The sequence below is a fragment of the Calonectris borealis genome, chromosome 16 (assembly GCF_964195595.1).
Source record: "Calonectris borealis chromosome 16, bCalBor7.hap1.2, whole genome shotgun sequence".
NCBI lineage: Eukaryota > Metazoa > Chordata > Aves > Procellariiformes > Procellariidae > Calonectris > Calonectris borealis.
Genome location: NC_134327.1, coordinates 19,052,575 through 19,076,400, shown reverse-complemented (window position 1 = coordinate 19,076,400; position 23,826 = coordinate 19,052,575). Strand labels below are relative to the sequence as shown.

Below are 23,826 nucleotides of genomic sequence, written 5' to 3'. Positions count from 1 at the left end.
AGAACCACCAGCGCAAGGCCTCCTTACCCACCGCTGCTGCGCCCAACAGCCCTGCCTGCCTGCCTGCAGCGCCAGCACAGGCCAGCACCGCCACCCCACCACCCCTCACAGCCCCCCGCCACCCCTCACAGCCCCTCACAACCCCTCATCACCCCTCACAGCCCCCCCATCACCCCTCACAGCCCCTCACAAACCCCCATCACCCCTCACAGCCCCCTCACAGCCCCCCCATCCCTCACAAGCCCCCATCACCCCTCACAACCCCCCCATCGCCCCTCACAGCCCCCTCACAGCCCCCCATCACCCCTCACAACCCCCCCATCGCCCCTCACAGCCCCCTCACAGCCCCCCCATCACCCCTCACAGCCCCTCACAACCCCCCCATCGCCCCTCACAGCCCCTCACAACCCCCCCATCGCCCCTCACAGCCCCCTCACAGCCCCCCATCACCCCTCACAGTCCCCCATCACCCCTCACAGCCCCCCATCACCCCTCACAGTCCCCCATCACCCCTCACAACCCCCCCATCGCCCCTCCCAGCCCCCCACAGCCCCCCACCATCCCTCTCCCCCCCCCCGCCGGCCGCACGGCTCCCCCGCGGCCCCGCCCCCTCCCCGCCGCCGCGCGGCCCGCTCGGCCTCAACGCCGGAGACGCCGCGCACGTGCCCGCGCCGCCCGGCGGAGCGCATGCGCGCGCCCGTCCCGCCGGCGCGCGCTTTGCGCATGCGCGCGGCGGCCCCTCGGTCCGCCGGTCCCGCCGGAGGGGCCCTGGCCGGCGCGGCGGCGGTAAGGGCGGCCGGGGTGCGGCGGGCGCGCCTCCGCCGGCACCGGGAGCCGGCTGGGGGGTGGAATTCGGTGCCGGGCGGCGGGACCTCGGCGGCGCCCTCCCGGCGAGCGGTCGGGCAGGACCGGGAAGGGGGCCTGCCCCGAGCCCGGCCTTCGTCGGGCCCCCTTCGCGGGCGCCGCGCTGGGAGTCGCCCCCGGTGCCGGGCCGTGCGTCGCTGGCCGTGCCCGTGCGAGGAGCTGGGAAGGAGCTGCCGGGGGAGGGTCGGGACGCGGCCCCGAGCCGCGGTCTCCCCGGGCTCTGGTGCCCGCGGTGGCACGGTGGCACCTCCGGGAGCTGTCGGTGTCCGCAGGAGCTGGCGCTCTCCCCTCCTCTCCGCTGCGAGCCGGCCTTGGGAGGCTTTGGATTTAGCCTCGTCGTTTGTTCCGGTGCGTGGAGACTCTTGAAGGCGTTGAAGTGGCTTGTGGGCGCCCCTTGGCGCGAACGCGCGGGTCAATGCTCTGCTGTTACGCTTGCTTTTTCTGCAGAGTATGTCAAGGCTGGGGATGAGGCAAAGGCAGATCCTCTGGTCACTGGTCGTGCTCACCCGAATGCTCACAGTTTACACTTATTCTGCCAGCCGGCCTCAATTAAAGGGGCAGTTTATATTCACAGGGGGAGCTCTCTAAACGCAAAGCTGGTGTTCTGTAGCTTCTTCCTTGAATATTTTGAAATTTCTATCACAAAAGTAAATTTTTGTTATCAGTTTATTTTCATGTTGGTCTTTATCTAGGAACTGCTCTCTGAAACGTGTATCTCAAACGTGATGCACAACACATCCTTAAGTGAAAGATTGCTGTTGGCTTATTGGGGCTACCAGAATGTTACCTAACTGAGCACCGGATTTAGGGTGCCCACTAGAACTTGCCAAAATGTTCCTCGGCCCTTCTGGGCCCACGAACAGGAGAGCAAGTAACCAAGTGGATGCAGGATGCTTAGTTGACTCCACCCCAGGTGGTGTCCGAGGGCAGCAGGAGGGATGGTATCTTGTAGGTGCTGTCTAGCTGTGATGAGAGGGAAGTGGGTAGTTCTATATCGAACTGTATTATCTTAAAACCTTGCATTTTTATGTCCAATTCCTACAGGAAGCTGGAGCATCTGAAAGCTTTTCTGGCTTACAGGAAATCCCAGTAGGATTGTCAGAGCATCCAGGAATACCCAGAGCACAGAAATGACATGGATCACATCTAGGGCTCTGTGTTACCAGAAAAGGGAATTCCCTGTTGTTAGAATTTCCTTCTTTGTGCAATCACTAGCAGTTACACCATGTTGCAAAAGACTTCTCTCTAAGATAGTTACTTTGCAGGAACAGCACTGATAACTCAAATCCAAGGACTCCAGCAACATTTTATGTTAGCTCTTTGTTGCTTCCAAGCAATAAATGGTATTTATGCCCTTTGTAATTTGCAAAATGGCTGTGGATAGTATTGCACAATAATTAGCTATTGGGAATCTTTGTACTGAATGTCTTTTCTGTCATTAATATTTGAAAGTTTGCAGGTGTTCCTTGTTGGATGCAAGGGAAGGCAGCTTTCTGCATCTCTTTTTTGCTGTTAATAATTAACTGCTGCCAAGTAAATGTTTCTAACAGGCTATCTGTGGACCCGTCAGGTATTTAAGCACCTCTGCTCTTCCCAGTTCTCTCCTTTTATTGTGACCTTTGTTTTCTCCCGTTGGTTGTCTTTGCTTCTTCATTCTGTTAATTTGAAATCTTGAAAGAGCCTCCTTCCCCTGATCAGCCTTGTCATTTGGACTGTAAAGAAAACTGAAAAAAACCTGGGAAAAAAGCTATTCCTGCACTAAAATTACCCTGTCCATAAATTTAAGGCAAGCAAGCAAGCAAAGCAAACCAGTCCACACTGCACATGTCTCTCACCATCTCCAACACCAAGGTTATTGCGATCTGATAATACTACCCTGGCAATTGTTTAGATCGTAAGTGCTTTTGCTTCAGTGCCGAAGCCGGATAGAGTTAGTGACAAGCAAATGATTGGCAGCAGACCATGAACTTAGTCCTTGCTATTTTTCTAGCCCTTTAGAATACACCGTCCTGCCTGTTAGGTTGGAGAGGCCATGAAAACTGTTTGTGTTAGGGTGTATGGATGCATGCTCAGAAGCAGATAGATGTATGTTAACACTGAAAATAGATAAACTGTGCTAATGGTCTGAAAGAAAAATAGCTATTTATATTCCATATATACATAGCCTTGAATTGTGGCTGAGAACTAAAGAACTAAAATTTCTTTTAAAGGTCTGCTCGTTTGGGGATGCCTTTACGGTCAGGTTTAGCTGCCATATTCTGACATGTTTGCGTGGGGTGTGTTTTGGGGGAGGGGTGGTGTGGCAGAGTTTGTCTAAGTAATGCTAGTCTTTAGCCATTTACTCCTTTTGTACTTGACCAGGCAGTCACGCGACCTTTCTGATATAAAAATAGACAGACCTAATTGCACTGTATTAATGATTGACTTTCTTGGAGTCCATGTGTATTGGTGGGAGTGCATGCTGGAGATGTCCAGCTGTGGAATCAACTGTTTTAAATTCTCTAAGATTAATATATGGAAGTGCTCGTATCTGTGGTGTTCACACTCTTAGGCTTTACCATACCTCGTTTGTTCTCTTCTTGCTTAAACTTGTAAAGTTAGAGGACAATTACCTGAGCTTTCAGACATGTTGCAAAAGACCATGTGTTGTTGATTCCCACTGTCTCAGGAAAGAGACTCAGAAGAAGCGTCATAGACTGCCAATGTCTGTATTAATGAGCAAGCTTAATTGTGCTTGGGGTGTACGCAGCTACATTATGTTAACAAATAGGTGTAACTGTGGTGTAGCTACACCAACGCTGGATTATTTTGTTACATTTTTCAGGGGAAAACAAGGGAGAAATAACTCGTACACAAAGTTGTTGTAATTACTGTATTTTGCAGGAAACTGGATATTTCAAAATCTGCTAGGCTGAATATCATTCATTTGAAAAGAAAAATAATGTTCATCAGATTAGTTCAAACTTTTCTACCTAATAGAACAAGGGCCTAGTATATTAGCCCTCAGCAAGTCAGCTGATCTAAACCCAAACTCCATTGCATATCTTCGGAATATAGCTATTTTTGTTTCAAAACTGGGGATCTAAGTAGTGTAAGCTGCAGAGCTGGTATTCTAAAACCCCCTACCTGTGCAGCAAATACCTCTATTAGTGCTAGGGAGAGAGACGCTCTCCAGAGATTGCCTGTTTAATGCAGAATTTTGTACTTCCTGTAGAGAATAGCAGGGGGTGGGGGGGACACAGCAGTCAGCTACAATGAGAATATTAGCTAAAAGTATTTATGACAAAGATGCCACAAGTAGCAATCCTGCTTGTGGTTTTAGAGACTGAAATGAGTTGTTTACGCTGTAAGCACTTTAATAATGTGGTTAATTAGTTGCTCTTCTCTATTGTGAGGATATTTGTCTCCATGTTCTCTACACCGCAATTGCAAGTATGAAGGTTGGAAGCCATGCAGAAGTGCAGGCAGCTAACTTTTTTTTTTTTTAAAGGTATGGAGGTCAATTTTTTAATTTCCCCCGCACACACCAACAGGCCCAGCAGAAGGGAGTAAGTCATAAGAAGATCTATACAAGGACAAGTTCTAAGGTAAGGATTAATAAAAGCACTTCAGTCTGAGGGTGGAGGAGTGTTGGGGTTCTTTGTTTTGTTTGGGTTTTTTTTTTGTAATACCTTCACTGTATACAGAAAACGTTTGCTTTACGATCTGGTTCCATGCGGAGACAAGATTCCTGCTGCTGCTTTGCGTTTCCATATGCCTGTAAGCCCTCTCCTCCAGGAGAGACTTTGAATCCATTGGCCAGTGCAGCGACACTTGACAGAGGAGTAGGCACGTCAGGTACATTAAGTCCCTTTAGGTTTGCTCAGAACAAGCACATGGCTAAAGAACACGATCAACAGCAAAGCCTCTTCTTATATATCCTGTGCTCTGGCCCCTTAACTATCTTAATGGCCTGCTAACAGGGCTGGTCTTTCCAAAGTTTTTCCCCTCTAGTAAGACTCAAGATTAGCAATATATTCTAATAGTAAGGTTATAAACTCGGCAGCCGATCTGTTGTTATAAATGCCCTTTGATTTTAAAATCATAATCAAAATAATGCAGGACTAGTTTGGGATTCTACATTGATTAGTTTTTCATTATGAAATGCTGTTTCTTTGCTGCTGCAGAGGAGGTGTTTGTTTCTACTCTTTGACTTTTAATAGAGCATAACTTTGGAAAGACTACAGAAATAAGTATCAAAAAGCGATACATTGTTCAAGTTCCCTAAAATGCACCTGTTGGCATTCTGCCTGAGATTAGGTCCTCCTTTAATTGTAAAGTGTATTTGGAACTGGCTTGATGAACTATCTCTTGTGTGTAGGATAATCTACCCTTTGTTTCAGGAAAGGGGTAATCCATTATCAGGGATACCAGATTATTGAAGCTTTTCTTGTGAGCAATCTTGGGGGAAAGGGAGGAAATCGGTAGGGTTTTGCAGAGCTGGAAGAAAATAAATTCTGTATAAAATGTCAGCTTTAACTTTGTAATTTTTATATGCTCATCTTACTGTAAATCAGCTTTGTTTTCCAAGAGAAAACTTCTACACCCTTAGTACTTAGTGCAGAGAATAATGAAATAGTCTGAGATGATAAGATTTTCCTACCCCATTTTTAGCTGCCGGCTTAAAATTATGGGAGCACAAAACTTACCCTGGAATAAACAAGATCTAGCGATAACTGCTGTTGTGAATACAGTGTACCTCCCCGTTTGTTTACTGCAGAGACAAGGAGTGCACGCAGCAATTTCCATAGGCTCACTAAGAGAGTAAGGACTTGTGTGCTCCATTAGCCCAGGGTTACTGGTTCATCCGCCCGTTTCCTAATTTAGGTATCCCTTAAGATCTCCAGCACTGCCAGATTAAGGCTTTGTACATTCATATATTGCACTGGGAGGTCTTAAATCAACGTAAACATGTCCTAATTTAACAGAAGAATTAAATTGGCGTAAGTATTCACAGTGATGCTTGTACTGCTTTGATTAAATGGTCTTTTTCTTTTGTTTTAAAGATGATGTGGGGAATTGGGGCGTTGGCCTGTTTCCTTAACAGACTTTAAATGGCACAGTTCATATTTTGAACCTTTTGCAAGAGAGAATGTACAACGTTCATCCATGTGGACATATTTTTGATAAATGTGAATATTGTGAAGAAACTGAATTTGAGCATTGGTTTTAAAAAATGGGATTATATATTTGTCTATATATATTGTATATATATAATATATATATGCACAATGCAATGTATGTTTTGTGTGTGTATGTATATATATTTGAATGGAAAGTATATTTGTATTAACAAGATACAGGCTGAGGCTGCGATGAGCTAGATCTGCTTGTACATCCCTTGAACAAAGGCTTCCCTGTAGCCTGCAGACAAGGTTCCTGATTCTCCCTGGCCCAGCCTAGCGGACGTATTGTTAAATCCTACACGGAAAAGGCTACTATTTTGTGGAAGAGAAGGATAAAACAAAAAAAAAAACCAGTTACAGTATGGTATAGATCATGACTTGGAGAGCGCTGAGGCTATCTGTAGGAAAGTATGGGGCTTTGTAAAAAGGTGTGTTCTTCTCCCTAAAGCAGCTTGCATTCTCTTTCTCAGGGCGATACTAACCACGGCAGTCTGAGGGCAGGGGGTTCCTGTTAGCTGGGGGGCTTGTTATGTTCTAGTCAGGCTGCATTACTTTTGGGACCTGCTCTCGCTGCAGTTTGGGATGCTGAGTGTTCAAGCAGCTTAGTGGTTGCACAGGTGCAGTCGTGTAAAGACTGGCCCAGAGTAGAAACAAACGCTTCATAGAGAAAACTCCTGGACTCCTGTGATACTTGGTCAAAAACTATTGAAAAGCTATAATCACATACTGTTGAAACTGGTCAGACAGCGGGAGGAGCAGGTCTAGGAGGTATGTGCTCTTTAACCTCTGAATGGTTTTCTCATACTAATAAACACATAAACATTACCATTGTCTGCGAAATGCTTCTTGGCAAATGTCTCTTTTAGATACCAGAAACACCCAAGATTGCGTCTTCTACTTGTAAAAACCTACGTGTGTTTCCGTTCATGCTGTCAGCTGCTGTTCTGGACCTAAAGAAACGCTAAACACATAAGAAATAAAACATGGTTACATGTACTCCTGTAGAGAAGGTTTAGATAGGAGGAAAAGAAATAAGTCTGTGTTCAACATAAAAAAATGCAGACATTATGTCTACAAAGAGAACATTTCAAAGCACAGATGTTTAAAGATATTTTTCTGCCCGTAAATGTCTGTAGTGGAGTGAGATCTAGAGGTGATAGATGTCAAACTGACAGAGAAGATTCAATGCAAGAGAGCAGGAAAATGCATTGTTTCGTTGCATATGGATTTGCTACCATGTCAGAGCTTTTCACTGGCAGTTACACTGCATCTTTAGTTGTACATAGTAGACTGTACTTCCAAACAGAGAAAGAGATAAACTGAGGTGTTTAGGGAAAGAAAAAAAAAAAGATTGAAGACTGAAGATTGCACGTTCAGTGTAAAATTTTGTCAGAGCCAGAGTTTGCTGTTGAAGGGAGGCCTGTTTCTAGTTACTCCAGTTTTTGAAACAAAGGGAAGAAGAATAATTAGCACAATGTGAGGGAGTTTTTCATTCTTACAATTTGGAAGAAACTAGAAGGAAAACACAGTCAGTATAGTTGGAAAATTGTATTGGTTTTTCTGCACTACTTTGACAGGTTTTTTTTTTTTTTTAAATGGATCATTTTTAATACATTGTGTAAAATAGTTTTGCTGCTTAAGTGCAGTTTTCTTTTGGTTTGGGGGGGAAAAAAAGATAGGAATTCTCCTCTCCTTAATTTTACTAGTTGTTCCTTGTTTTTTTTATGATATAGGCAGGAGAAAAGCTCCTGATCTACGTCTTTGATAACATTTACCATCCAGTATCCTCTTACAATGCTCTGTTCTTTAGCCTTTTTCACCCTTTGTGGAACAGTTAACCATTTCTTTTCTCTTTCGTTTTTTCAAGAAGAGTGTTCTGGGGTTTTTTCCAGACTTTTATCTTGTTTGGTTTTTTTGTGTTTATTTTGTACCTCTATGGTATCTTAATGATCAGTATAGCTCACAGTATCAACGGTGATTGAGCATTAGAAGTGCTTGTGCCATCCCAGGGCAGGGGATGGGAAGGAGGGCGTGCTGCTTTCTATTGAAGTGCTTGCAGATATAAGGATACACATTCTCCTAAATATAAGCTACTGTCATTTATCTGGCCAGCAGTGAAAAGCTCATTGTGTGTCTGAACTTTTGACTGTAATTAAGTACACGATAGATTAATCACAGATAATTTAAAGACCCTGTTTAAGAAGACAGTAGTACTTTCCTAAGAATGAAAGCATGGGATTCTAGGACAAACCTTCTGTGACTGTGCTTCATATGCAACGGTGACATCCCAAGAGAAATCATCTAGATGCCTAAAATGATTTGCCCTGTAGTGTACTCTTCTATCAGGTCTTTATCAGTTACTCAGGCAAGTGAGAGGTTTCTAGACTTTGTTCCAAAAGAATATCAAAAAACAGCGGGGAGCAGCTAACTAATCCCGTATTGTTATTGCTAAACTAGTATTAGAACATTATCCGTAATCCAGAGCCCAGCTTGTGCTGTACACAGTGCCCAGGGCAAATCATAAAGAGATCGAACTGCGTTTAACCTCGTTAAAGCAATCCATCGAACCCTGTGTACTCTACCGAAAAGGATCATCACTCCAGAATGCATCCACGTGGTCCAAATTGCTGTCCTACACAAGATGAGCTGGTTGTGTTCAGCTTGTTCTAGTGCTAAATGCAGTGCTTAATTTTGGCTCTGATGCATGCATCTTCCTGAATGATGCGTGGCATAGGAAGTAACTGAAGCTGTAAACGTGGCAAAACATGCTTCTGATCAGGAGGTGTTTGAGGGAAGGGGGGACGGCACTGTGGTGTCCAGTCTTGTTTCCAGATCCATGTGGCAGAGATGTCAGTGTGTGCTGCTGCAGGTCTGGGCTTGGGGAAAACTGCAGGATGCACTGAAGTACTTGGGGAGGAGAGAGTAACTGCTAGTTGTCATTTATTCTGCAGTTGTTACTGCCTTGCTGTGTTGCTTTGTTCTTCTGTCACATTCTTTGGTGTAGGAAGCAAACACCTCAGACGTGCTTGAGTATTCCTCAAGGACGGGAGATCATCTGCTCAGAGTTTTGGGGTTAATTTTCTCTTACTGGGATGAGCTAGCAGTCTTGAGGAAGCAGTTCTCATTATCTGTTCACGTGCCTTCCGCGTGGATTAGTTTAATGAGGTTATGAAAGATATTAGACTTGAGTCTTTTCCCTGGCTACATCACTACTCAACAGTATAAACAGCAAATGATACGCTGCAGGTCTGGGAGTCTAGCATTAGGCTTGATTTGTAGAGAAGCAAAAGAAAATATTTGCTTTCTGTTAGCACATTATAAAAATGCATGCCAAAATTTTGGTTGTCGGTATCTCACTGTATCTGTACGGTACATAGCAAATAGCTGAATCAAAGGTGTTGAAACTGTCCATGGTTAAGATTAAAAATCTTATTTTCAAAGTTTGGGTTTCTTGTGATAGAGCAGCTACACTAGATTTGAGTGAAGTGCTATTAATCTCTAGTCACACTTTCAGAACACAAAGTTGCAAGAATACCTAAATGGAATAGGGGACAAGGTTTTCCTGATTAATTATAATTTGTTTTTTTAAGAAACTTTCCTGTGTTTGTTAAAAGCAGTATCAAATCACGTAATCTCAGGTTTTAACCGAAGTTGGAATTTATTTTTAAAAAGTTCAGAATGTAAGTATTTCACTACTGTGGAGTACTGTGTGTACTCTGGATTTGAAAGAAAGAATTGTCCTCTGGCTTAGTTGTACTTCAAGTATTTCAGTTTGCTAATTTCTGCATTTTGGAAAGCAAATAAAATTATTAAAGTTGGCCCTAGCCATGTTATCCTTAGTAAAATTCCCCTTAATTAAGGTAATTCATAATTCAAATCTTCTCTTTTCATACCGATGTATTTTTAGACACTTTCATAGAATTTTTCTTCACAGGCAGTATTGGACTTTTGACCATCACACTTGGCTTCACTGCTGTATATCTTACACAAATTCAGCGCAGTTTTCAGCTGTCTTCTGGAAGTAGCCCAGATGACAATGGGAAGCACTAAGGGAATGGAATGGAAAATGTGGCTAGACTAGCAAGCTAAATATTTCCTAAAAATTTAGTCACTGACTTGAAATTATGCCAGTTCCAGTTACCATGGTCATTGCTTGGTTTTGAATTGTAATGATTACTTGCTTGCTTCATAGTTTAAACTTAACCTTGGAAAATCTTTTGCCTGTTCTGCAGCCATTTTTGGCATATCTTCAATATGCATTTTTCTAGTTCTACTTCTCATTTGTGGTGGGTTTTTTTTATATTGCACTTAAATGAAGAGCTCCATTATAGACTAATAGATCTAACAATCTCAAAATTGTGTGGCAGTTACTAAGAAAAAAGCTTTTTCTCCTGGTTCTGTTCTTCTGTGTTAATTCCTATTGTTTTGTAAAAGTCAGTCTGATCAGAAAGGATAACGGCTGCTTCCCATTAAGTGAGATATACATAGCTTTCAAGCTTTGTTGTTGTTATGAGTAGTGTAATTTTTTTGCTAATTTTTACAATCCCCTTATAGTTCTGTTCTAAAAGGCACTTGAAAGCATTTCAGTTCTCTGCAGTTCAGGTGCTGATCCATCCTGTTGTCCCCATGTCCAGTGAGAGGAGACTTACCACAACGTGATGCTAACTTCTGCAGTTACTTTAGCAAGAGGGAAAGAGGTTTGTTGCAATAAGGAGGTAGAAATAGGTCTCTCTGCCTTATCCTTATGCAAACATTTCATTCTGAAATGTTTTTTCTCTTCTGCCTGTGTCTTACCCCTTCTTTGTATGTGAAAGCTAGGTAGTTTAGGTGAAGATGGGACTTTCTGAGACAGGCATGCACTCTTACACAGCCATCCTCCTCTATTTGTACTCCTTAACTGACACTCCAGCCTTCCGTTCCTCCGAGTATAACAGTCTGTTCTGCCCGCTTGCTCCCGTGCGGTTGGAGAGATGGGTAGGAGACAGCCCCAACTAGCTAGCCGTTTGCTACTGAACGTGAGGCAGCTTTTGTCTCCTCTTCCCACCAGCTCAGAGCCAAAGGTTGCTCTTTACGTGGTTGCTAGAAGAGAGAGAACTGGCCCGGAGGGAGGGAGGGAGGGAAGAAGGTTTGGAAGGAGTGGGAGGAGGAGATGAAGGCTGGCTGGAATTTTCCTGAGATTTCTTGGGCTCTTCTGCTTTGGCGAGTAAATACTCCCCATTTGAGGCCTGCTGGCTTACAGTAGCTGTCGGCACAGTGTCAGGAGCTATGCACCGTTACACTGAAGCACGCTAATTCTGTTGGTTTTGCAAGCACAGTTAAGAGCTGGTCATGCTCTGGCAACCTTGACAATGCCCATTTGCTTTGCTGTCATTTTTTCTTGCAGCATCTAGAGCTTTGAAGAGCATAAGCAGCCAGACCTACTCGCGGACCCAGCAGGTTTATCCCAGCCAAAGTATGTATAAGACTGTAAGCTCAAAAGTTCTGGCAGTCTGACTTCCATCCTCTAGCCAAGGACTTCAGTGAGCTTGCTAAGGAGCACATACTCATCAAATTCATTATTTCTGGAATGAGCAGTAACTTCTGGAGGGAAAAATGACTGTTTGATGCAACCTCTAAATATGCCTGTGTCTCTGAATGATAGAAAATAAGAGAGGAAAGAGTAAGGGGGAGGGAGAAGAAAGTTTACAGGAAAAAGGACAGCCGAGATGCAACTCTGAGTACCACAGAAGTTGTCTTGTATGATGGACATTTTACTTAACCCTCCCTAATATAAATATAAGCAGCTCCCAAGGGATGATGGCAGAAGGGGAAAGCTGTTGCATATTGGAGACTCCAGCAAGCACAGGATAGTAATAGTTTCTATACTGAAGTGACCATGAACACAATGGTTCATCTCTCTGTGCTTTGGTCACTGCTAAATAGGATTAAATTTCTCTTCTCCACACGGATCTTATTCTAGGATTTGAATTAAAGATAATGAGTTTCCCTATGATTCCCAGGTGGAGAATGACAGAAAAATGTTAACTTCCGCAGAGCTGACATTGACTCTGCGAAGGACTGGTATCCTACCGTTACTGTCTTTGCATATCCTGAAGGCATGCTCTCAGCTCACACTGAGAGGTATTATTTCCAAACATCATAAGATATCTCACTTTCAGAACTGAAGTCAGGACAATGTGTTGCCTCCTTTAATTACAGTCAGAGTTAGTTTCAGATGTGGAAGAATACAACAAAAAGAAATGGTGAGCATTTCTGTATTGCTCTTACATTGTACAAAGATGACTCAAAAAGAATCTTCTTTTTTATTTAAAAAAAAAAAACTGAAGTAAATATTTGGTAGAGAAGAGTCATCCAAAAGCCTCCTCTGAAAGGCTCCTGTGTGTTGCTGCCAACCTTTTAAAAGAGGAGTTAAATTTTGGAGTTTCGGCACGTGATTCCAAAATACCCAGATTAATATTTAGTCAGAATCTAAAACTGTCTGAATTAACTGTATGGCTGTCAAAGCTAATGCTAATTGTATGTTTACAAACTTCTGTCTACTTGAGGCAAAATGTTTGTTTTACTTTCCTGTATTGAAGTAGGGAGTATGAGTTGTCTGTCTTGATGGTGTACCTTATGAGTTTCAAATCTTTTTAATTCACCTGTTGCACAAAAGACCACGCTGATAAATGTCAAGTTCCATGCGTTCTCCAGTCTGTCGACACAGGAATGACTAAGGGTTCTTTGGAAGCATTTCAGTAACTGTTTTTGTTGATTTAACCTTGCTACATAATGTCTTAATCGTACAAAACGGTTTTATAGGCCTGTTGCATTTCATAGGGATTATCTGCCTTTGCAGAGTGTGCAGCATCAACAGCCACGTGCTTCCTAGCTTTAATCTGGCACTGAGGACACGTTGGCAGAGACGTTCCAGCGCTGGGCAAACCTGTTGCCTGCTGTTCTTAGCGCATTTTATTGTAACTCCTCTTCTAGTTTTGCACTGACTTGATTAAAGCTGATTCAGGTATGGCCATTAGTGGTTGCAGTCATGCTGTCTGCTGGGACGCAGGTGTACTTTAAAGCTGGAGTCAACTAGTAGATCATGTAAACATGTGGTTTGAGGAACTAGAGGCTGGAACCTGGTCTTTCAGCTCCTGGCGCTATTGCAGTGGTGTGCGTTTTTAAAACCTTCTAATGTTGGTGATAGCAGGCCCTCTAGAGGGTGGTTTGATCATAGAAGTGTGTGCGAGGTCGGGACCAGAACTCCGGTGCAGGACTCGAGAGAATTCAGAAGCAGGTTCATGAAGCTGTTTGTACTGCAGTCAGAAAGGGTGGTTGTGTCCTGCACTCATCTCTGTTCTGGCACTGACGTTGATCTGGCTGATCACACAGCTGTGCATCTTGCTTATCCAATGGAAAAGAAAAATTGTACCAGATTAACAAGCTAATCTCAGCGACTGTGTGGCCACACAAGTGCTAGTACCAGCACGGAGAAATGACTACGAACACATGGCTGTGGCTAGCAGGAGGTCAGCAGCTCTTGTCACTGGCCCCACAGTCTTAGGTCGTGAGAGTGCATCCTTGTAGTATAAATAACAGTTACTTCTAGAGAATTAGGAAGAGAGATTGCAAATCGAACTGACTTTACAGTGGGTATTTCTGAAGTGGGAGGCTTCTGTTCTCTAAATGACAAGTTATCTTTAACTTTCTTTGCTTTAGAAAACAGTTCTGGCATTGCAGGAACAAGTCGAAGGTATGTGTGTGTTCCTAAAGAAAATGGGAGATTACCTATTACTGAAGCCTCTATTTTTTTGCTTTTTCTTTTGCAGGAAAAGCTGCAAGTCATTTAATGACCAAATAAAGTCTCCATTCTTATGATTGATCTGATATGCTGCTCCTGGAGCCATGGATGAATACAACCGCTTTGTGGATTGGGACAAAATGGACGTTACTGTCCAGAGCCAGGATGCGAAGGAGCTAACCTGCACAGAGTTCCAGGAGCTCAAGCAGCTGGCCCGGCAGGGCTACTGGGCCAAGAGCCACTCTCTGAGAGCCAAAGTGTACCACAAACTAATTAGCAATATCCCGTGCCGCACAGTGACCCCAGATGCAAATGTGTACCGGGACATTGTTGTGAAGATTGTGGGAAAACGTAACAGTAGCTCCCTTCCCCTACCAGAGTTTGTGGATAACAGCCTGGTCCCCACGTACTGCTTGAATGCGGAAGGCATCGGAGCAGTCAGGAAGATTATATTGTGCATTGCGAACCAGTTCCCAGACATATCGTTTTGCCCAGCCCTGCCTTCTGTGATAGCTTTGCTCCTCCACTACAGCAAAGATGAGGCAGAGTGCTTCGAACAGGTTTGTCGCATCCTGGCTTGCAATGACCCGTCTAAGCGGCTCATTGATCAGACGTTCTTAGCTTTTGAGTCCTCCTGCATGACCTTTGGCGACCTGGTTAACAAGCACTGTCAGGCGGCACATAAGCTGATGGTGGCAGTGTCCGAGGATGTGTTGGAGGTGTACTCCGACTGGCAGCGGTGGCTCTTCGGAGAACTGCCGATGGTCTACGTTGCTCGGGTCTTTGACGTGTTTCTGGTGGAGGGCTACAAAGTTCTCTATCGTGTTGCGCTGGCTCTTCTGAAATTTTTTCACAAAGTCAGAGCTGGGCAGCCCATGGAGTCTGACAGCATACAGCAGGACATTCGCGCTTTTGTGAGAGACATTGCCAAGTCAGCATCTCCGGAGAGGCTCTTGGAAAAAGCCTTTGCTATCCGCCTCTTCTCGCGGAAGGAGATCCAGCTTCTGCAGATGGCCAACGAGAAGGCTTTGCAGCAGAAGGGCATCACGGTCAAACAGAAGAGGTAGGGCTCTCGCTGCAGGTAGCCTGCGTCATCTCCTGGGTTTCCCCAGCGTGGTGAGCGGTCAGTCAGCCCCGGGTGACTACTGGTGGGGAAGGAGAAGAGCTCTACTGGTACATGCTGGTCTCTCTCCTGTTTCTTTTTCTCTGCAGAAAAAGTCAGCAGCCCCAAAATTAAGCATTGCTGGGATTGTAACGAGAAGTGTAACAATGTTATGATGCAAGAGAAACAAAGCAGTTTCTCATAGCTTTCTCAGTAATGAATTTATAATTAGTTTTTTACAGGTACATATTAATTGCAAGTATTGTATCTCAAAAGTGTCTTTCACAAGCTGTTTCTAAACTAAAAGGCATTTTAGCAAAGCTGGAAAAAACACTGATAAATAACTTGGAAGAACAGTACCCAAAAAAATGTGAAAATTAATTCTTAAATATGAGATTATTTGTATAAAGTGTCATTTTCATGCCGCCCAGTACTGTGAATTCAGCATTTTCTTTAGTGTAAGTAGGCAAACGCTGTCCCAGCTGGGAACATTTTGCTTAACTGGGGAGTGATTTTAACAGAGCAAGGAAGACAAAAGTCTTATTTACAGGTTACTTTTAAAATTAGTTTGACTGCAGACCTCCTGAAAGTAGAGAGTATAGTAATCACAGGTAGGAGTTGACCTATTTTGTGGCAGGTCCACGTACTATTGGAAATAATGATTTTGAGAGAACCGTGGAAGAGAACAGTGAGGATACCGAACCTAATGATGGTTACATAACCACAATTTCTTTTCAGAAATGAGGGGAGGAGAAGCCAGCTGTAAAACTGGTAAATGAAATCCTGCTCCAATGTGATGGTAAAAGCCACAATAATAAAAAGCTTAGCTGAAAGACCTCTCCATGTATATAGAAAAGGCAGCAATACATTAATCTAAGCAAAATTAGCATCTTGCCAAGTGCAAATGTACGTGCAGGTAAATGCTGGTGTTGTAGACATGTTCTGTTTCTCCTAAGGCCTTCTGGGACTGCAGAAGACTTCTCCCAACCGCTTTTGAAATCGAAGTTTAAGTGTTGAACAGTTTTATCAGCTGTCCTGACCTCTGAAGGGAGGATGACTTCTAGAAGTCTACTGGGGTCAGTAGGTGTGATTTTAGAACGTGGTATTCTAGAGGGACAGTCTTTCATTTTCTCAAAATCTTTAAAAATCAAAAGGTACCAGCCACTAATGTATTAGGATCTTACAGCCAATTGTGTTGCTGAATTAGTCACAGTAGTTGCAAACAGATATCATTGCATGGTATGGAAATACATACTTAACCAGATTTCAGCCTATAATATAACGTAAATGTTATGAAATGAACCTCTTTCATGTGCCCAGATACATGTAAAGTTCCCTCCAGTCTTTTCCAACGGTTTATTTTTTAGATTCACAGTTTGGTTTACAATTAGCTTGTGCTTTATCTTGCTCATATCTTGGAAGAGACTGCTCTGTCAGTCTCAAATATTTCAAGGCCTTTAGCCACTGGAACGTCACGTTGGGTAGAGTTCAGACGGTTGTATCTGGGACTCGCAACCAGAAGTATTAACTCTTCCAGTGTGTAGCTCTTCTTCCTGTTCTTCAGCAACAGAATGAGAGCTTACAAAAAAAAAAAAAAGCCCACCGCAGAAAACCCAGAAGCTCCTACTGTGTTAAATGTTGTAGAGGTATTCTTGCTCAGAACAACAGTGATGCCTTCAAAGCAAAATACAGTAAATTCATACCCAAATAATGCTGGTAGTTACTGCCTTACCAGGCAGAGTTGCTAGTGAAAAACTTTTATCCTCTCTCGGCTACTTTTGTAAACATACCGAAACTCCTCGGTATCCCCTGGCACGGTACTGCTGTGAACTTGGCTCAGTTTGGATCCCAGTGTAGGCAGATGCGGGTGCTGGAGAAGTGAGCTTTTCTCCAGTGCTCGGTAGGATGAGAGTTCGTTCTCTTCTCCAGATGTGTTTGGCCTGTGCAAGAAGGTGATGAATTATTTTCCAATCAAGTAACTACAAGCAGGTAGCGAAAAAGGAAGAAAAAAAAAAAAGAAATAGGAAATATTTTAACCTGTCTGCTTGTTTGTTTTTCTCGTGCTTGGTGATTCAAAGCAAACCTTACTTTGTTTCTCTCTAGGCTCCTTTCATTCACTTTGTCGCAGATATAGGAAATCACTGATCTTTTCTATCTTTTTTTGTCTTTCTCCTTATACGTTCTCCTTCTGTCAATTCCATACCCACTGCACCCCTCCTGTTTGCAGTGTTGCATCTCCCAAAAGGTAGGTTAAAACACTTGAATCTTTGCACTTTGCTTGTTTCTTCTGTCTTTGGCTGGTTATTTTTTCCGAGGCTGTCATTATTGCTAATGCTGGGGCAGGAGAAGCAGGGCAGCAATTATAGCATCCGATTGCTGTGTAATGTCTCCTGCATACACTCTTGCAAAGTTAGTTCAAAGCACCTGCAAAGTCGTAAGATAAGGGCTCGTGGGCCCAGCTGGTCAACATAGCGCTTCCATACAGCAACACAAGCCTGTGTTTTCCAGAACGGAAAATTGTAATGTCAATGGTGGGATAGAAGTCCTTTCTACACTGGAAGAAAAAGTGTTATTTTTTAAAAACATCTCAAGTAACATGTCTTCAGAACTGTTAGGTATTGTCCCACATCCAAACCTGGTATATGCTCTTGCAATAGATGTGAGACATACTCGACTTTTTTTCTTTGCAAGCTTTCCGCAGTTAATTGGAAGGATGTTGGACTGAACCCAACTTGGCACACTCTTAAAAGTGACTTGTCTCTATTCATACTAGATTATATTTATTTTTAAGTAGATGGGGGTGGTTTTAGAGGCAAGACGACAGACTATTTTCCTGTGTCAAGGAGGTCGGAGTTACTCAGCCATATAGCATTAATGGTTAATTAAGTCATTCATCAAGTCTTGGCCTGAAAAGCAAATCTTAAAGAACAAAACCCAGTGGATTGTGATACCTGATAAGCAGAGAACTTGGAAAGGAGAAAGAATGCCCTGTGAGTATTAACTACCACAGATGTATGGGTTTAAATGAATGCCTTTGAGAATCTTCTGGCCTTGTTGCAGGTGCCCTGAGTTAACTTTAGTGAGTGATGCACGCTAACATTTGTACTAATTTATAAAATCAAAATTGGAATTAATTTCCTCATGTTTTCATGTCTGAAGGAACACCTTAAGAGACTTATCAAAGCATGTTTCATATCATATCCTGTGTGTTGAGGATTTTACCTCTAATAAATCAGCAGACTGTTAATTCCAGCCAAGCAAATCGTCAATGTCCATTCGAATGTCCGACTTTTACTGTCGTTACAATGTTCTGAAAACAGCAGAAAGCCTTGATTTTGCTGGGAAGCACATAATTCGGGTTTGAGGGGACTTAGGTAGATGCAGAGTGTCTGTTGATACTGATCTCAACACAGGATTAGGTTTCAGTCTTACACGCCACATATATGGCTTATATTGCTACTTATGACTGAGAAACAACATATCACTTCTACCATACGCTAACTGAAATTAGAATGGATTTTAAAGATAATGCAGACCCTGTAAGATTTGACCCAAAACAAAGTGGAGCAGGAAGATGTAATTCAGTGAGTCATACCTTGGAGTATGGTATTTGCTGTCTTGGAATACATACAGAGCATATCCACTGTGACAGCTGCGACCGCATGTCGTCAACATTGGCTTTATCTTCAGGAACTTTGAGGTCTCTGAAGCACATCGTATTAATGATATAGCTGTAAAAACAACAGTCCTATGAAAATAGCAAATAAGCTGCTTTATTAAACATTTAAATTGTGCTACTTTTCTAAATCTAATTTCCTTTGGGATAATAACAATTGAACATGTCTTTCCAACATCAGCAATCAATAGAAAGTAGTCATGCCGATCCCAATAAGCCAACATGAATTATTGAGGAATACAGGTTAGACACTTGTAATTCTAGTTGCAATTTTCTGACCCCCTTCCCAGCCAAAAAAACTTGTATTTTTGTTAAGCAGCCCAGCGTTTGGTTTGCCGTAGGTGCAGGCTGTGTATTGACACTGGTCCCCACACAGTATCAGGTTTCAGCCTTAAGCACCTGCAGCTGTGATTTGTAACTGGGAAATAGCAGGTTTTATTTCAAATCCTTAGGTCAGGCTATGGTCTAGGTTTTAGTAACTGAATGGTGACATTAAATATAAAATGATTCGCCGTGATGTTCAAAGGGCAGGAACAGCATGCCTGGAATAGTTTTAAATGGCCAATACAATGGCAAATGCTTTCTAGTAAACAGATCTAGAAAGATCTGTTTGTAAAGGTGATATCCTACCTACATGGAAAAGTTGTAGGAAGACACAGGGTAGTGAAAGTGATGTGTACTATGAATACTGCTGAACACGGGCTTCGAGGGGGGCCTGGGTAGGAAAGTCCTTAAATCGGCATTTCATAGTAGTCAGGAGAAAGAACAGAGGGAACTGAGGTCGAGAGCCTTTTAGGAAAAAGTACTTAAGTTTAGTTGCCCAAACAGATCACATAAGTGTGAAAAATGTACAGACCAAGCATACAAATAATTATGAGGCTTGCTTGTTCGAGGTTTAAGTAAGTTTAAAACTGTTTTGATATTTGCTACTAACTCTTAGCTTATTTATCATCATTACTTTTCCTCCAGAAATTTACTGTAATAAACTAGTTGACTGCCCTGAATATTTTTTAATTTCTTGAATGTGAGAAAAATCTAATTTCTGATTAACTGAAACCAAGGCTTTGTTTCTCAGCTCTGTTCCATAGTGCCACCAGTCTTTAGATGCAGACCAGACAGGACCGGGAGGGCTGAGACCTAAAATAAGGTTCTGAAGATGTGGGTTCAAGTCTTGGCTCATACTTTGCTTCAGTTGAACTCCCCTGTGCCTCAGCTTGCTGTGTTTAAAAGCACAAATAATGTCCTAGTCAGTGATACTGTAAGTTTTAAAACCCATTAATAGTTGCAGCTTGCTTAAATAGGTGTCCATATAAGTTCCTTGCTACTTAAATAATGCAGGGTAGCAATGCAAGTAGTGATTTGGTTCATTTTGCTAGAGGAAGCAGTAATTTTTTTTTTTTTTAAGTCACCTAAGGAGTCACTTCATTAGAAGTGCTGACACTAAGGCAGCTACAATAAATTTCAGAAAGCATTTCCCAATGTCTCTAAGCAAGCGCCGCCCTAAAGTACAGTGCAAATGCTGCTGATTTCTTGGTACTACAAGCAAGAAAAATAATAAAAAATGTGTAGGTTGTGTGTTCTAGGGAGTGAGCTAAGCTATTCAGATACCTGCAGATACGCAGTATTGAGATCCTCTTTATGTTCGACAAAACTGAGTGGAAAGAAATGTGTAATTGTCCAAAAAAAAAAAAAAAACCAAACAACCAAACTGCCAGAAATTGGCAAATACTTGCAATTGAACTCTTGCATGCAGAGCAAACTGCCTAAAGCTTCATTTAACTAATGGCTACGCCGTAATTTAGTATCTTGTGTAAGTTCCTATGTCACTTCCACCACGTACTTGGCTGTCACCCTTGCATTTTAAAAGTCTTTTAACGTCGGCCACGAATGCAGTAACACTTGTTTAATCCCCAGGCTCTGAGTTTGTGTGCTTATTTAATCTGAGAAATGAAGGCTGTTTAAGATTATTATTACTATTATTATTATTATTATTACCTTCAAGTGTTTAAAAGCCATGAATCAGTTCTTATAATTGTATTAGACCCCTCTGGAGTGTATGGGGATTTGCTTTCCAGTGTGAGCGTCTAGCATTTTTTTGTGTTTTCAGGCTCCGTCTGTAACCATGAACCTAGGAACTTCTTTGGTTCTTAATGAAGTGGAAGTCATTGGTAATGACATGTTTCCAAGAGGTGGAACTTTCCAAAAGCTTCAAATATTTGCCTTGGATTAAAATTGCTTGGCGTGGTAATACTGATTCCTCTAAGACTTCTGAGGGTTTTAGGAATTCTCCAGTTCCATGATACAGCTAGGACCTCAGACGGGGAAAAAGTATTACCTCTTCCTTTCAGATCCTGGCTGTTTCTTTAGGTATTCTGTTCTATGCTTAAATACTAGCACCAGTGAGACTGTCTCAAACAGCAAATATAATTTGGTCTATTTAAGGTCATGGTCATCCTAGCTGGCTCACCATTATGTCCTCTATATATAAAGGTGCGTGCAGGCCACAGCTGCCATACAGAGGAATTGCTCCAGATATTTCAGTAAGGCCAGATCGCTACCTCTTGAGGATTATGTTAAACTGCAGTAGTTTGTCTTCACTAAGTCATGGCCTTCTAATCCCACGGGCTGAAACTTTGAACAATAGCATATCTGCTAGGGTCTTCTAGCGTTCAGCTGTCTTTGCATATTGCTGTCCAGTAATCCGAAACTTGTTTTGTTTTTAAGTTATTGTTTCTCAATGTATTGTATTGTATTCCTCAGGCAGAATGTGCACTTAGCAGTTCATGCTGAGAACTTCAAGTCTGGAATTGTCTCTGTCAAAGAGATGCGAGATATCTGGTCATGGATCCCAGAGCGATTTGCACTTTGCCAGCCCCTCTTGCTTTTCACCACCTTGGAACATGGCTGTAGTCTGAGCAGGTAAGGAAAACCTTCCCCGCTCTTCTCTACTGTAGGGCTATAAAGAGCAACTGTTCGCTGGATTGACAAAAAGGCCGTGCCTAGTCAGAACTTGATCTGAAGAATATTATTAGCGATGGGATGTAAATGTGACAAATTCCTGTTGGCTGCAGCATTTGACCAGGATACTTCATATGCCAGAACATGGCAAGTCATTTTAAACTGTCCAGGACCAATTGGAGAAGTCAAACTTGCATCAGTTCACAGAATATGCTGCTCTGAGACTGGTTCATTCCCCCCTGGGTACGAATGGTTTAACTCAGTGGCTGCTCTGCGGGCTCTTTTGATAAATAACCACATTCAAACTGAGCCAAAGAATAAGGGAACTGGAAACTGGGGATTCCTCTACCTATGAATCTGATTGTTGTTATTTTTAAAGTGGGATAAACGAGATATAAGTTCTCCTTGCACTTGAGACAGAAGGCTATGGTCCTATAGCTCTTATAATGACTTCAACATCTGCAGCTGAGGTACTGAGGTGGGGAGTGGCCCGCTGTCCCAGCCCCATATGCCTATGAGGAAAAGCAAAAGCAAGCAAAGAGAATGCATCATAATTATTTTCTATGAAAACTGAAAGCTGTTTGGACACAGCCATCAGTCCTCAGGACACAACTTCCTTTAGGTTGTCTTTATTCAAAATGCTGTAAAATGCCACTGTTGTGATAGGTAGTCTTCTAGTGATTCTGCAGAGGCATAAACAACTGTACAGAGAACTGAGTAGAGAACTGCTTGATAATATTTGTTTACACTCAACTGTTATTTACAATGGATGGTAGAAAGCATTTGCAGGAATATGCTTAGTTTTCAGATGTCTCGTTTTGCCATGCCATCAGTTGGCGGAGGAGGTGGTGCCTGACGTTAAGGAGGAAAAGAACTGCAGTCGGTGGTAGTTGAGTGCTCATTTTTGTGTACTCTGCACTTCAGGTTCTATTCTCACAGCGAGGGACACGAACCAACTCTTCTCCTCATCAAGACCACAGCAAAAGAGGTGAGTGAGGTGAAAGCCAACTGATTAAATTAGGTTTTAGCCAGTTATGTAATGCTGTATTGCAACACACAACTGTTTATAATGAAGAAGCGAGGGACCTGAAATTGCTTGGGGGTTTGTTTTGGTTTTTTAACAATGCATGCTTCAAATGGTTCCATTTGTTGATTACTATGCATTCTTGGGTAAACCTTATAAACTAGGTCTTGGTCAGCTGTTCTTTCTCTTGTAAGTAATGGGGGATGATGGACTAGAGTAACTCATTGAGCTCTTGGACAGACTCTCTTGATTGCAGAATCAGAGGGAGAGGCTGGGGAATTGTGTTAAGAAACTCATGATTCATAGAAGATATTTTCATTTTCTCCAGCATATGAGGAGAGAAAGTAGCAGAATTCAAATGGTATGAATAATGTTGGACTACATAATGTGGAAACAAAAGCTTCAGCTTCATCTCATTCTTGTTTGAAAAAATAAAATAAAACAAGAACACTCAGAACCTGAGGAGGAGTGCACTCAGGTGCCTTATCTAATGAGTGCTGGTTCTCTGCTCTACTGTGTGTGATAATATTGGCCAACATAATGTGAAAACAGAAACATTAGCTTCATCTCATGCTTGTTTAAAAAAATAATGCATAAAACAAAAAAGCTTCCTGGAATCTCCAAAGGAGGGCACACAGGTGCTTCCTGTGATGAGCGTTGGTTGTCTGCGCCACTGTGCATGACTTCTAAATATTCTGTGTATAACGTTAAGCTATTATTGCCGCCTGTGGGCTGCTTACGTTCCTGCAGGATGACTGTCCATGAAACAAGACCATTTCTACCCTTACTTGCACCTACCTAATGCTGATGCTCCAAGCTGTTTCATAGTTCTGTGTATGGTTTCTGGCCATCCCAGGCCTGCATTGACATGCCAATGGCTTGTAGAATGCCCGTGGTATCGAAAGGGAAGAGGGAAAATATTTGTTATTTTGCTTCTTGTCCTGGAGCATGTCAAAAGTCTAGCTTTGTAAGTGATGCTGGTATGATAGTATGATTTGTTTCTTACCCCTCAAAAAAAAAAAAAAGATAGTCCAAACAAAAAAAGGAGGAGAAAAGTATGGAGGTTTTTGGTTGTGGGTTTTCTGTTTTTTTGCAAAGGATTACATTCATCCTTTATTCGTATGTCTATAGTTACATTTTAGAAAGAAGAAAATTTGCCTTTTGATTTTCTGGCTCTCATGTACTTCGGGCATATCAGATCAAACAGCATTCTGAGCCATCTTTTTGTTTATGCGTATGATTTATCTATATAAAAAA

General features: G+C 42.6%; 1 protein-coding gene across 8 annotated transcripts in view; it reads left to right on the top strand.

The window, feature by feature from the left end:
- Nucleotides 1–720: 720 nt before the first annotated feature.
- The window catches only part of TBC1D24 (TBC1 domain family member 24), a 30,853-nt gene continuing 7,747 nt past the window's right edge, over nt 721–23,826 (top strand). The window contains exons 1-9 of one of the 8 annotated variants that reach the window (XM_075165759.1): nt 721–786; nt 4,355–4,451; nt 11,413–11,481; nt 12,029–12,149; nt 12,868–13,032; nt 13,838–14,872; nt 17,139–17,156; nt 21,348–21,506; nt 22,470–22,533. In XM_075165759.1, the coding sequence (XP_075021860.1) occupies nt 13,914–14,872; nt 17,139–17,156; nt 21,348–21,506; nt 22,470–22,533 (1,200 nt within the window). In that variant the 5' untranslated portion in view covers nt 721–786; nt 4,355–4,451; nt 11,413–11,481; ... (1 more) ...; nt 12,868–13,032; nt 13,838–13,913. Of the gene's footprint in view, nt 787–1,006; nt 1,276–4,354; nt 4,452–11,412; nt 11,482–12,028; nt 12,150–12,867; nt 13,033–13,837; nt 14,873–17,138; nt 17,157–21,347; nt 21,507–22,469; nt 22,534–23,826 lie in introns of those variants that run through there. The other 7 variants (XM_075165764.1, XM_075165758.1, XM_075165762.1 and 4 more) reach the window with 7 other exon arrangements.